At 44.6% G+C, this 14,927-nt stretch overlaps 1 protein-coding gene across 1 annotated transcript in view; it reads left to right on the forward strand.

Annotated features, from left to right (window-relative positions):
• Positions 1-14,927, forward strand: part of LOC121877474 (43 kDa receptor-associated protein of the synapse homolog) — an 83,583-nt gene that overhangs the window by 41,790 nt on the left and 26,866 nt on the right. The window contains exon 5 of the mRNA XM_042383239.1: positions 11,975-12,177. Coding sequence (XP_042239173.1) covers positions 11,975-12,177 — 203 coding nt within the window. The remainder of the gene's footprint in view (positions 1-11,974; positions 12,178-14,927) is intronic.

Consider the following 14,927-nt stretch of genomic DNA (forward strand, 5'->3'; position numbering starts at 1 on the left):
GACGGTATTGCGGAGTGAGGGAGGTGGTGGTTGAGTGAGGGAGTGTAGCGGGACTACTGGAGGAGGGAGTGGTGGTATTGTTGAGTGTGGGAGTGTCGCAGGACTAAGAGGGAGTGGGGACCACTGAGTGAGGAGTGGTGGTGTTGAGATATGAAGTGTGGGGCTAGTGGAGGAGGGAGTGTGATGGTATTGTTGGAGTGAGGGAGTGTATTTGTTCCTGAATGAAGGAGTGGCACTGGAGTGAGGGAGTGTAGGCATTGTTGAGTGAGGAGTGTGGGACTACTGAGTGAGGGAGTGTGGTGGTGTTGTTGAGTGAGGAGTGGAAGCGGGACTACTGAGTGGGAGTGTGGTATTACTGAATGAGGCAGTCTCGTGGTGTTTTTGAGTGAGGGAGTGTGGTGGTGTTGCTGAGTTAGGGATTGTTGCGATGTTGCTGAGTTAGGGAATGTGGCGGTGGTGCTGAGTGAGGGAGTGTAGCTGTGTTGCTGAATTAGGGAGTGTGGTGGTGTTATAACATAAGCACTTTAGTTTAATTTAAGAGGGTTCACATGTTTCTTTGTTTATCTTAATATCACCTACTTACTTGTACTCATCCATCTTTTTCTTTCTTTTTTTACTGAGAAGAGCCCACCAGGGCACAGGTCATCGACTCACAATGGGACATTTGATGCGAAAAAATAAGAGTAAAAAGAAATTATAAATAGAAGAGAAAATTACTGGATTAATCTACTCCACGAAGATACCGGAATACCAGCTTTTGAAGGGAGACAGATTGTATGAGTATGGAAACACAGATTACAGAGCATTCCACAATTTGGCTGTGTGAGGAAAAAAATTTTTGATTTTGCCGCTTACAGCGGCTACTTTATTGTACACCCCACACTCATCCTGTGAACGGTAGCGCAACAGGATTACAGAGTAGAGTTTACAACGGGTCATAATAATTAACCCCCGTGGTCAGGATATTATGGCACTGAATGTTACACAGTATTTCATTTACATTATTTGTTTAGTTCTATACATAAAGGGTAACTTATTCACAAATGCAGAGTACAGGCGTATGAGGCAGTATGTCTGGCCGCACACTTTATTATTCACATTTGCGTGAGAAGTATTTGGTTCTATACATGAGAACTGATATAGTTACTAAGTGCAAAAAAGTAGTTACAATCTTAATATTTCGGCTATCTTGCCATTAGAGATGAAGTGTTGTGCCATTTCACACACAGTCGAGGACATAGTGTTCAAGTGTGTGGCCATATGTCTGGCCACACACTTTACATTTAGTCTTGTTTACATCTGCTTGAGGAACATACTGCCAGAGGTACTTATATCCAAATCTTAATCTAGCGGTTACAATATCTTGTAATCTAGTGATCTTGTTACTTGCTCCATATACATGTTTCACTTGATACATCTCATCATGGTAAACTATGGCTCGACTAGTACCCGTTTGCACTTGTCTACTTGCTTCAAATTCATCAATAAGTTCTTTCCTAATTACAGTTTTAAGGGGTTCTTTTTTGACAGACCCAAATTGTATTCAACGGTGTCTTTGTTAGACGCGAGTTTGGCGAGGGCATCAACTCTGTCATGTTTTATGAGGCCTATGTGAGAGGGGATTCACAACAGTTTGACCCTGACACCCCGGTCAACAAGGTACACATGTTTGTGTCTGGCTTCAGAGACAAGCGCGTGACAACTTGAGTTGGGAGTGTCAAGGGCAAGTAGTGAGGATAGAGAGTCGGTGATGATTAGAGTGTCAGTGACAGTGGGTTCAATGAATTTAATAGCTGTGAGTATGGCAACTAATTCAGTTTGTAGAGTGGATGCCCAGCTGTTAATTCTAACTCCTTTCTCAATTATATTACCGTCAGGTTGAGTCATAACAATAGCATTTCCAGCCCTCCCACAGGCGGTGTTAAGAGATCCATCAGTGTAGATGGTCTGTGTGATATTATAATATCATCAGTCTGTAGAGTGTGTATGTGTTCAAGAGCTCTTACTTTGGCAGTGTGTTGAAGATAAATACTTTGTATAATTATTTTTTTAGGCGGATATGTCGGTATTGTGATATCGAAGGGAACTGTCCGCCAGGGTGGCTGGAAGCACTGTTGTGTCTCAACTTTGTAGAGATGGTCTAGTCCAAACCTGTATCTGTAGTTTGGATCCATTTTTTTTTTTTTCAATTTCAATTGTTTATTCCTTGATAGAGGAAGCGGGATCCTAGTGCTGTCACTAGGTACCCCTGTACAATGACACCAGAAGCATCTGGCAAGTGTGACAAGTATATACAGTATAAATATTATAAAGGGACTTACTAAAGCTTAAGGAAGGAAGGATATTCCTTTAACACATAATCAATATTTTTTACAAAATATCTGGCCAGTATGGGGAGGATCATCGTGTCTCCGTCAGGGGGTCGTGGAGTGGTGGTCCAGCAGGCGTCACGGAAGCGTTGTGTGTGGGGACATCTTAGGAGGTAGTGGAAAAGGGTGCTGCTGTCGGGTCTTCTGCATAATGCACAAGAGCGTTGCTCAGGGGATGCGGGGATACCAATCTCCCAAGCGAACTCATACCCAATGATGATACGGGCAGCAATCACGTCCCCTTTCCGCGACCCTTTCCCGTAGACGTACGAGAGGTCAGGAAGTTTACGGAGGACATCGTACCAGGTGGGCAGGGAGTCCAGGGGGATGGCTGCTTCCCGAGCTTCTCTCTGTTTGCGGCGAATTTGGGTCCTAATCTGTAAGAGTGTTCGAGGAACAACGTAGTCAGGTGTGGCCTGTGGCAAGGCCATCTGCTGCCTCATTCCCCAAGATACCGACATGACTGGGTATCCATAGGAATGTCACAGGACGGCCTGCATCCTGAAGTGTGGATGTTAACCCTCGTATTCGGAGGATGAGGTCCTTATTTTCCCCTGATCCAAATGCGATCCCGTCGAGAGCAGACCTGGAATCGCAGCAGACAAGCAAGGGGCAGAAACCATCTGCTTCTTCCTCAGCGAGAAGGACAGCAAGGAGGGCTATTAGTTCAGCCTGAGTGGGGGATGCCCCGTCAGAAACTCTGAGAGACAGTTTGATAGGCTCAGGGGCATCAGGACGGAAGATGTAGACACCAGCCCCGGCCCTACCTGTAGCGGGGTCAACAGAACCATCAGTTTTAGACTCACCAGTCCCATGGTTCATACATTCTAGCAATTTTAAGGAAACAATGTTATCAGGATCACCACGCAGAAGCCTCAGGGCTATCATAAGGTTGACTTCAATTATTCTATCTTTGACACTGGGTATACCTAGTTCTTTCCTCATATTAAGTACTTTAGTGCTGATGGGACATCCTAGGATAATTCTGAGGGCTTTATTTTGCATTTTCTCGAGCTTGTCAACGCCTTTCCTGTCACGAAGGACCAGGGCTGGTGCGTGGTAATCTATGAGAGATCTTATATAGCCTAGGTACATTGTTTTAACAATTCTAATATTAGCACCATAATTTGGGCTGTACCCGCTACACTTCAAAGAGGTCTCAGTCTGTCAGTACAGTGGCGGGTTAGCTGCTGTATGGCAGGTAAGGTACAAGGGACGGAGACACCAAGATATTTAAAGAAACATAGTCAATAATGTTGTTACCTATCTTGAACTTGGCGGGGCCGCGTTTGCGGTTACCAGCTTGTTTGTTGAACACCTTAGTTTTCTCAGTGGAGATAATAAGACCGAGGTGTTCACAGGCTGCGTATACATGGTTCAGGGTGGTTTGCATTTCACGATGAGTTTTAGTATGTATAAGAATATCATCAGCATAGCTGATTATGATATTGCTGGGGTTGTCTGGTATTAAATTTAATAATGCATTCATAAGAACATTGAACAAAGTGGGGCTGAGTACTCCTCCTTGAGGGGTACCAAGTTGCATATCTCTAACATCACTTTTGTAACCCTGAAACAGTGCAGCAGCCCTTCTGTTGGTTAGGTAACCACTTATCCAGTGTAACAGCCTACCTCCTATATCCATTTTGGCTAGTTCGTACAATATCAGTTGCCTATTGGCAATATCAAATGTAGCTTTTAGGTCAAGGAATATGGTGTATCTGTGCCTTTCATCACCATGCACAGTTAGGAATGTGGTGATGCAATTATGTGCACCTTTACCATGGGTGAAGCCATTTATGATATGGGACGAAAAGCATCAGGCTGTCCTGGTTTCGGTATTGGTACATCAATACTGCTGGTCCATGATGTAGGTAGTTGGCCCTCGGCATGACTCATATTGTACAATACCGATAATAGATTGCCCGGCACACGCCTTAGTAGTCTAACGATGTTGTAGGTGACTCCGTCCTCTCCAGGGGAAGTAGACCTACCCCTGGAGAGGGCGGCGTCAAGCTCCCACTCAGTATATGGAACATCAGACTCATCGTGCTGTTTGCCCAGCATAAAGTTAATAAGATTACTTCTCTCTACAGACTTCGCATCAAGGAGTCCTCGAGTCCTAGTTGGTAACATGTCATAGCTAAACACATGAGCCCACTTTGTTATTAGCTCATTTGACTTTTACAGAGGGTTTGGATGGGAGACGTGTCTACTGTTTTTACCTCTGCTTGTGTTTATGTTTTTCCAGGCTTTGCTGAGGGATGTGTGTTGGCTCAAGCTGTTGACATATGTCTCCCATGCATTTTGTCTGAGTTCGTTTACACGTTCCCTGACAGCAGCAAGAGAAGCTTGATACAATTGTAACATTTGAGGTGTTCTTATTTGTTTGTAACCCTTACCCACCCTCATGACTCTAGCCCTGAGTTTTTTATTTCAATCTAGGGTCATCATAGCACTGCTGTTGCCTCTTCCCATGATGCTGACCACGTTTTCTCCTTTTTTTGGTGAAGGCATTGTTGGTGAAGTATGTTTAAATCCTATCTATAAGATCATCATGGAAACTTTGGTGGTTGTCGGGCTTGCAGTCCTTGTACCAGTCATGGATGAAGTCTATGAACTGGCTTTCATGTTCTTGCTTGACTGTGATTCTACGTCTGTTGAGTTTACCACCAGTGGGGGGGTCATTGGCTACATGTATACTAGCTTGGATTGGGCTGTGGTCAGACATAAGATCAGTGACAACATCAGAGCTATGAGTTGTGTATGATAGATTAAAACCAATACACTAGTCTAGACCCCCGCCATAGATGTGTGTTGGTTCATTATTACCTATAATTTGAACATCTTCATATGCGCTTAGAAGTGAGATAAGTTTGCTACCATTGGTGTTAGTGGAGGAGTCACCTAATTTCTTGTGTCTAGTATTCAGGTCACCCATTAGGACAGTGGGCTCAGTGTGTAAAAAGTCTGGGAGATCTGTGTACTGAAGCTGATCTGAGGGAGCATAGGCGTTTAGCACGTTGAGTGTGGAGTTGCCCAGGTGGATAGTGATCCCATGGTACTGAAGGTTGGTAGCCTTTTTGGATACAAGAGGTACATGCGGAAGTGACTTCTTAACATACATCAAACATGTGTGAGTAGAACTAGAATCATAATACACATAATTGGGCAGACTTGGTGGGGGCTTACCATTAGGTGTGAGACATTCCTGCAGACACACAATATCGATGTCCTCAGTCACAACTTTGTGGTGTAGGTCAGGTTATCGTTTTCTAAGGGATGAGATGTTCCAACTCCTCACCTTCACCGCTCTGTATCTTTGTCTGGTATGAACTATATTTGGAAAGAAGCAAACGGCACTGTATGATACTTTTTTTTTTACGCTGCCAGTCCCTTCGGCAGGCAGTAGGCCATTTAACCTTTTTAAAACATTTCTGGAGCATGTACTGCTCAACAAGTGTTGTATTTCAGTGGTAGACAACAACACACTTTGGTTACACTCGACTTCACCACCATTTTCCGTTTGTGTTTGTTCATCTTCACTGACCTTGTCCACAGAGGCATCAGTAGAACTGTTACCAGTATCACTATTTTCCTCTGCGTGGACACTAGTTCCTGGTGGGTCTTGAGTTTCCACATCTGGTACTGACATTTGAATGTTTTCAGTTTGACTGTAATCTTTCCATAGCTGCTGCACTGTGTTGGTGGTGTTCTTTTTATGTAGTGTATCACAGAGGCTCTTCAACATATCAGTTTGATCTGTAAAATTGAGCTTTGAGTTCTTTAATTTCATTTTCCAAATCATTGATCTCGTCACTTTGTGCGTGTTCACGGGGTGTGTTGGCAGCTACCTGTTGTGTCGGTACGTCTGTGTTGCCCCATGCTGATCTTTCGATGACTGTTGGTGATGATCCTGGAGCTTTGGTCGAGAGGGTGGGCCAGGGGTTGGCCGAAGGGAGTACCCTAGCAACTGTAGTGATTCTTGAGACCTGCCTGGGTGGCGGATCTGGGTGCTGAAGGGGCGTAGGAGCTCTAGGACAGTCAGGGTGCCATACAGGAACTCCAACTGTTTTGCAGTTAATACACTGTAGCTCTGCAAGCCTGTGTTGCATGTTGTCTAGAGCAGAGACCACACCACGGCTTAGTAGAGGGGCATAATCGGGCCACATGGCCCCAGTGTTGACAATTGTAACACCTCCGGGTAGGGGGCTGATAGAGAGTTACCTTCAGAGTCCGATAGGCACCACGGACTCGAATGGTCTTGGGTGGGTCCCCCGAGCCAACCCAGTCTGCAATGACTGCGTTCTTGCCCCTGAGTCGCTTCGTCCTTCTGATGGCGAGATGAGCTAGTAGTGTAAGGGTCTGGTACTGGTCGAGCCCTATGATTAAGATGGTTTTCTTGCTCGATGGTTGGGATGATTGTTCCATGGTTATTCCCCCTATGTTCCTGGTGAGGAGATCCTGTATGACTGCTGGATCTCTTCTAATCAGAACATCATCTTGTGTACCGACTCTGAACTGAAACTCAGCGTCTGGGTGTTTATCTTCCGCATCGTCCAGCCATCGATACTTGACTTCAGGTGGTGTACCTACAGGGAAGTTTAATCTTACTCTCATGGAGGGTTGAGGTTGTAGTTGATGGTCTCTTAAGTTTTTTCTGTCTTTTCGGCCTTCCGCTTGTTCCTGGACTGAACTAGTTGAAAGCCATCCTCTCCATTGGTGTCAAGATCAACACCATAGTCACCTGGCTCACTCAGTGCATCAGGAGAGTTAGAGCGAGTAACTGAGTCTCCAGTCAACTCAGACATGGTGGAGTTACAGGTCTCGACCTATATGCCTACGTAAGAGGGCCGAGGACTGCTTGGCACTCCTAGGAAGTCAGCGGTGGTTGGGCGGCGTAACCCTCCTACAGGACAAGGGAAACTGGCATCTACAGCGTATTAGCGGTGTGAGGAGAGGCCGTGAACGGGCCTCCCGAGAGCAGAGGGAGTGTGGTGTCAGAGGGACCAAGGTAGCAGGAGTATTCTCAGTTTATAAACAATTTTATTACGCTACACTTATTCTTAATGGTATCTCTGTTTTTCTGGTTGATACAGTATCAAAGTCAATTTTAATTTCAAAAGAACTATCCAGCCTGGCACACTATGAGGAGGGGGATTTGTGTAGACAAACCCTCACCACATGGCCGAGCGTGACCATAAGGTAGTAGGCCTGCCTCGCGGGCACCTACACACGCTGCAGTGCTCAACCCACACGTTAGGTTACTTGTTATACAGGCAACAGATTTGCAGTTGTTGACCTATCGGTTAAGCCGTTAAGGTAATCCTCCAAGTGATAGTCTTAGGAAGAACACCTAATATTCTGTAACACCCAGTGAGAATCTTGCTCCTCAAATCCCAGTGTGTACCACTGTAATCTTAAAAAGATCACAGGTGGTCCACGCACACAGCCCTGCCCACACACACGCTGAGGGGAAGTGAGGAAAGAATGATGTACTATAACGGGTTATTCCAGTGTGACCAACATCCACAGAGAAACGGTGGACACCGCGGGCAAGACGGTCTTGCCCGCGGTTCAGAGGATGCCAAATCCTCCGAGCATTGCCTGTTAAAGTACCTGTAAAAGAGAGAGAGTGTAAAGGCCTGGGACTTAGGGATAGAAATCCCTTACCAGGCTAATCGGGATCTTAATAAAGGAAAGTCAAGGACCATGGTTTTCTGAGGAATAACAAACAACCGTTAGAGATTGGCATCTCTTTACTATAAAAATATAACACAAAACTCTGACACCACTCAACAAACCTCAAATAATTACGGGAGTCAAACAATTAAGGCAGTCAACAGTTAATGGAGTCAAACAATTAATGGAAGCAAACAATTAAAGGAATCAAACAAATAATGGGAGTCAGCAATTAATGGATTCAAACAATTAAATGGAGTCAACAAATTGATAGAATCGAACAATAAAGGGGAGTCAGCAATTAATGGAATCAAACAATCATAGAATCAAGTTATGAACAAATATTTCCTACGGCAGTGGCCCTGGGGGAAGGTTTTGGAACATGGTGATGCACACTCAGGGTAGAGAAGCGTCCATTCAACTCCACACTCGAGGGACGTCTTGAAATGGCAGGAGAACACCTGGGCACAGACGGAATGTGAGGAACTGACGGTCGGGGTATGCGGTAGTGGTAGATGACCAGAGAGTTAGCAGTTGATAGGTGAAGGTCTGGGAACACAGCCCACGAGTCCAGGACCTATGATGAGATCACAGCCAGAATTTGACGGACAGCTGGGTAGCTAGATAGTGACTGTATGGCGGCTGGGTTGAATCTCCAGGTGACCCAGATAGTCGCTGCCGTTCTCACCTCTGTCCAACCACCCCAAGTGTCGTCTGCACCAGCAAACAAGCGAGTTAGCAGCGGGAACCAGCCTGAGGATCGTTTCCGCCCTTACAGAGAGTGAAGTAATATTGTGGGGAAGAGAAAAGGAAGAGAGATTATCAACTAAATGAGGAGAGTTAATAAGACGAAATGCCTTTGATTTCACCCAATCTAACAGTTGGACAGAAGAAGAACCACGCCAAATATAAGAGCAGTGCTCCAAGCTAGGAAGAATGAATCTCTTGTAAACTTGAATTAACTGCTCAGTAGTGAAATAGCTACGGCATCTGTACAGCATTACCAACTTTCGGGAGGCAGCTTTAGCAATGTTGAGGATGTGTGGCTTCCATGACATATTACAGGAAATGGTGAGGCCTAGCATATGTATTTTAATTTGGCAGAATGATTGCGTCCTGAAATGTGATTGGTGGAAGATCATCTAATTTGGAAAGTGTAATTGGCAAATACTAAGTTTTATTACTATTGAATTTAACCAAGTTTCTAACTCCCCATTCGGAGATGCTACACAGATCCGCATTGATAGATGAAATGATATCAGCTCTAGAAACAGATCTAGTTTGAGAATTAAGGAGAAGAAAAAAATGTGAAGACGAGTGAAGAGTAGAATCATCAGCGTAAGAATGGGTAGAATTAGTCGTAATGTGAAGTAAATCATTGATAAAAAGAAGGAAGAGAGTAAGTGAAAGAATAGAACCTTGTGGGACACCACTATTGGTAGAGAAAGAGCGAGAGATCGATCTATCGACAACAACTGCCATGGATCGGTTATCAAGGAAGCTAGAAATTAGAGAACAAAGTGGGGGAGAGAAACCATAAGAGGGAAGTTTAGAAAGCAAAGACGTGCTATACCCTGGCAAATGTTTTGGAGATGTCGAGGGTCACGACGAAAGTTTCCCCATAATCCCTAAGAGAGGATGACCAAAGATGGGTGCCGTAGGAGAGAAGATCACCAGTAGATCTCCCATGGCGAAAGCCATACTGGTGATCCGACAAAAGAGAAAGTTGTTCAAGGTGACGGAGAAAATGAGAGTTTAAGATAGTTTCGAAAATCTTAGAGAGTGATGAACCTAAGGTAATGGGGCGATAGTTAGAGGGATTGGATTGGTCACTCTTCTTCGGGATGGGCTGAACCGAGGTGTGCTTCCAAGAAGAAGGAAAAATTTGGGTTTTGAGGCAAAGGCGAAAGAGGCGAGTAAGCACAAGAGCTAAAATTTCAGCACACTCCCTCAGAACACGAGGGAGTATTCCGCCCGGTCCATGCGCCTTACTCACATCCAGCCTGGAGATTATAGGAAATTGCATAGGTTCATTAGGAGGAGCAGGAGTATAAGGGGTAAAGTTGGAATCATATAAGATGGAGTTAGAGGAGAATACGGTGCCAAAGAGATTGGCTTTATCAGGGGGAGAGTTGACTATAGAGTTATCAGGGCGGAAGAGGGGAGGAAAAGAGGGAGTACAGAAGTTATTACAGATCTTTTTTGGTTAAGGACCAGAAGGATTTGCTTGAAGAAGAGTTACAACGATTCCTAGAAGTAATGAAAGAGGATTGGATAATAGGAGATAGTTTCATAACTTGATACGCCCTCTCTCTCTCCCTACATGCAAGAGAACAGAAGCGATCAAACCATGATTGTAATGTGAAAGTTTTGGTAGAAGATGGGATAAATGCACTCCTACCACCCTGTATAACCCCTGCAATGCTATCAGCACATACCGAGGCGTCCCGGGTAGAAAAGCAACATTTATCCCAGGGAAAGTCGGAGAAAATTTCTCACAGGGATTGACATTTTGCCCTCTCATAATGCCATAGTTGGCGTTTAAAGGGGGGTGGGAGAGGTGATCGTGCCCAGTTTGATTTAATAGAAATAAGATTGTAATCAGAAGACCCTAAGGCGGCAGAAATTGAGCATGAGTAGTGTGAGGGGTTAGAGGTAAAACAAAGATCAAGGGTGTTAGTAAGCTGATCGAGTCGATCTAGAACAAGTGTAGTGTGTTTAATTATTTGTTCCAGATCATTAAGTAAGGAAGAAGATAATGCCTCAGCTCCACCTTCGTCATCCCTTGTGATGTACTTTGAAATCCCCTAGGTAGAGGATCTCGGTGTTGGGGTGTGTGGATAGCAACGACTTAGGGCAAGAAGTGAGATAGTCAAAGAGTTCAAAATAGTTGGTAGAGTTGGGAGAACAGTAAAGGAAACAAAGGAAAATAGTCACAGTAGGTAGAGATATTTTGATCCATATGACATAATAAAGATAAGATTTAATATCTGTGAGTCGAGTTAAAGGCGTTCGTATGCTGCAGTAGGCACATACACCTTAGAACGGAAAGAGCTATAAAGATTGTAGTTGGAGACTTGAAAAGGTTTGGGTAAAGCTGCTTTGATCAGTTGAAGTTCAGATAGTATTAAGAGGTCGGAGAAGAGGTTAATAGAGAAGAAAAATTGGATCTCAGGCCGCGAATGTTAGAAAAATGAAGTGAAAAAAGTCTATCCTCCAGCAACCACAGTGACGTCATTTGAGGCCCCAATAGTTTGATGATAATCAGGTCGACCCTGGGGTCTACAACCTTCCCGACCCGTGGGACACATGATTGTCAACTGGTATCATAGGAGAATAAAAGAATAGAAAGAATAGAACAGATCAAGAGTGAGAAAGGTTATATATGTTGTGTTGTCACTAGTAAGAGAGACAATATTGAGACCCTGCAATTGTGTGTTAATGAGGCAGAAAGACAGATCAGCAACCTGGGACTTGGTCACAATTTTCATGGTGCCATATGGCAGCAAATTCTACCATTAGACAACACATTATGCTTCCAATATCTTTCCAGGTGGTAGTACCTCCCTGTTTGGTAGCGACCTACAGTACTACCTAATGATAAACTTCCTGCATGCTCATGTTTGAAATAATGAATGTATGCATCTTTATATAATTTAGGTAAATGTCTTTCTCGTCAGAAACGGTCATCCCAATGATTATGAAAACACTCATTTAGAAATACATCATAATTTCAGGATGAAATCGGACAAATTTGCAACAGCCAATCAGCTGTAACTCTTGAGGAGGGGGCGGGACATCTCTTCTCAGCTGGGAAAAAACGCACTATAGTGAGGGCTTAACTCTTCCTGATTTGGTGAGTTTCTACACTTTGCTGCATACTGCCTGCATGGCACCCAGTCAGTGTTTCATTCTTCTTCCAGTTAATAATGAGGTCGGCACACTTACGCTTGGCTGAGATCTACCGGATTCTCAACGATGAGGATAACGACGCCCTGCAGGAGCGCCTGGCATCCTGTCTGACAGAAGAGATGGAGCTGGTGTGTGGTGTGTGTGGGGAGCGTTACGGCGATCAGGGTGGCAACTCCCTCGACGCTCTCCCCTGCTCCCATATCTTCCATGCCAAGTACGTTACCAGAGCCCCACCTTACTTTGTTCAAGTACTCTTACCTTGCCTTACTCAAATACATTACTCTTACCTTATGCTACTCAAGTACACTTACCTTACCCTGCTTAAGCACTCATACTTTACCATGCCCAAGTACTCTTACCTTGCCTTACCCAAGTTCCCTTAACTTACCCTTTCCAAGAAGCCTTACTTTATCTTGCCCAAGTGCTCTCACCTAATGCAGTATACCCCATACAACCTGCCTCAGCACTCTTTCGATTCTGATCAACAATCCTCCATGACTGCACCGTGTGACCCACCATGTGTCCATCGCTAAGGTCATCATATCTGCAACTACTACGTCATCGACGCCATATTGGAAAAGTCACTCCAATGTCATAGCTGGACTCCATCTTGGATTTCGCTTCTATACATAGGGAGTGGCCGTGGCATAATTCTCGCCAGCTGAGACACGACTCCTCCACAGAACTCTACGGACTTCAAGACCAGAACTTAAATCAAGCCTTCGTACTAGGTATTTCACAGACATGCAGCAGATGTTTACACACAGTAACCATATTCTACAGCATTCCATCACACGTCAGACGTCGTAATAGGCTACTTTTTAATTAATAAGTGCCTTCCTTCATATATTACTGATGAAATATAAAATTGGTTTTTTCGCTTATTCATTTACTTATAATTTAATTCATTATTGTTTAGTATAATTTTGCATAACTGAAATATCATTTATAAGGTCGTTTAGATATCTGGATGGTCCGTCGCTTGTCACAATCTTCAAGAGTGAGGTGCTTCCCAGTATTGTCATCCTGTCTGGTCCCCGGTGTACGCTGGAAACTGTAAATTGATTGAAAATGTCCAAAGGAGGGCCACCAGACGGAACCTTGGTTACCCAGATAGACTGGAGCGCCTGCAACTACCTAGCTTAAACTACAGAAAGGCGAGGGGTGACTTAATCGAAGTGAATAAACATCGTAGGGGGCGCTACTTGGTAGATTTTTTTTTTTTGGGGGGGGGGGGGCACCCCCCTACATCCTTGTGTAAGGTGAAGCGCAGAAGCGTTTACAGCGCCCAACAGGGAAGCATGCTAAGTTCATGCTTGCCTTTATGTCTCATGAGTTAAGGGCGTAGAAACTTGAAGAGTCGAGGGCGTAGATGCCTGAAGAGTCAATGGTTTTATGTCGAAGCAAGTTATTGGAAGTTCCAACAACTTCTCCCTGAATACGAATTCGCAACTTTCGACTTACAGCAGGTGCCTACTTTGCTGCTAGGTGAACAGGGACGAAGGGGACTAGGAAGAGTGTCCAAACAACTTCCGCTGGCCCGGGAATCGAACCCGTGACATCTTGCTTGCGAGGCAAGAACAGTACCGCTCTACCACCAGCTCCCCACTTGGTTGAATGTACATACCTGGAGCTGGCGGACATCCGCCCCACAAGGGGTCATGGCTCAAGGTTGAAGAAGCCACAAGTCCAAAAAACTGTGAGGGCACTTTTTCGGGGTGAGAATTGTGAACTCTTGGAACAATCTGCCAGAGAGCGGTGTGACGGCACGGAGTGTGAGCTCATTCAAGGCCAGACTTGACACACTGGAGCCTGTTCCGATATATTCAGGAGACAGTGCATGCCCAATTCTTGCCAAAAGTGCATAACAGAGACGTGACCGACCACCCAAACAGTCTGTTCCGGTGAGGGTGGGTGCCACCACACTTGCCCTAGATATCGATAGGGGTGCATGGGCAACTGTACTCTCATTAGTGTCCTATCACGAACTACAGCGATGATCGCCTCATTGAGAATTTAATATTCTGAAACCAAAAACACAAACCTCGGACGTAGTACATGATGACAGAACTAAAAGGGTATGGCCAGAGTTATTCCCCAGGGATGTCAACGATATCCCAGACACATCTGCTCAAACCGCAAACATATCTAGTACATCAGCTGTGTATAATGATTATTGTTTAAAACTATGTTCTGCGAAACAATTGTAAGACGATGCCATCTCTTTCAGAATGGACTGGATCATAGCACTCTTACTCCTTTGTCACGCCATCATGTCGACGAATGCGTCCACAGAGGTTCTGAAGCCAGATGCCTTAGCCGCACCCTTTTAGTTTTGTCATCATGTACTACGTCCGAGGTTTGTGCGTTTGGTTTCAGAATTCTAAATTTGTTACCTTTTCCTTGGCGGTTATCAGGATGGACCTGAAAATTTGGGCAAAAGTTTGGAGATCCGTTCAGGGTTTTTAACCATGACAGCGTTGCCTATTTCTAGCGTTATAGGCTTAGCCTGTTTGCGTTGCTTGTAAATCATTTAAGCGCGTGTCGTTGCTAAATGTGTCCGTACTTGACCATGGGTGTCTGTGAAGACGCTGATTTGCTTTGTAGCGAAATCGTCCACGTTGTAGACAGTGCAAGGTTTGCCTGTAAGTACGTCATAGGGCAGACGTTTGTCTATGCAATAAAGCAATATAGTAGGTGTGATTTGCCTGTGGAGAAATTGATCTACCCGTTAAAAGAGGCTGTGACTTGAGGTAACCAATCCTCCCATGCCATTGTGCATTGGATTCACTATATGACGAAGGATCTTTAGGATTTTACGATTGGTGGATGATAAGCTGTGATAAAGCTATGTTGGATGCCGTATTGCAGGCATATTTGTGCTAAAAGTTGATTCTTGAACTCTAATCCGTTGTCGGAGAAAAGAACCTTGGGAGTAGTAAAAGGACATATAAGATGCATCAC

Source organism: Homarus americanus, unplaced genomic scaffold (genome assembly GCF_018991925.1).
Source record: "Homarus americanus isolate GMGI-L3 unplaced genomic scaffold, GMGI_Hamer_2.0 scaffold367, whole genome shotgun sequence".
Classification (NCBI taxonomy): domain Eukaryota; kingdom Metazoa; phylum Arthropoda; class Malacostraca; order Decapoda; family Nephropidae; genus Homarus; species Homarus americanus.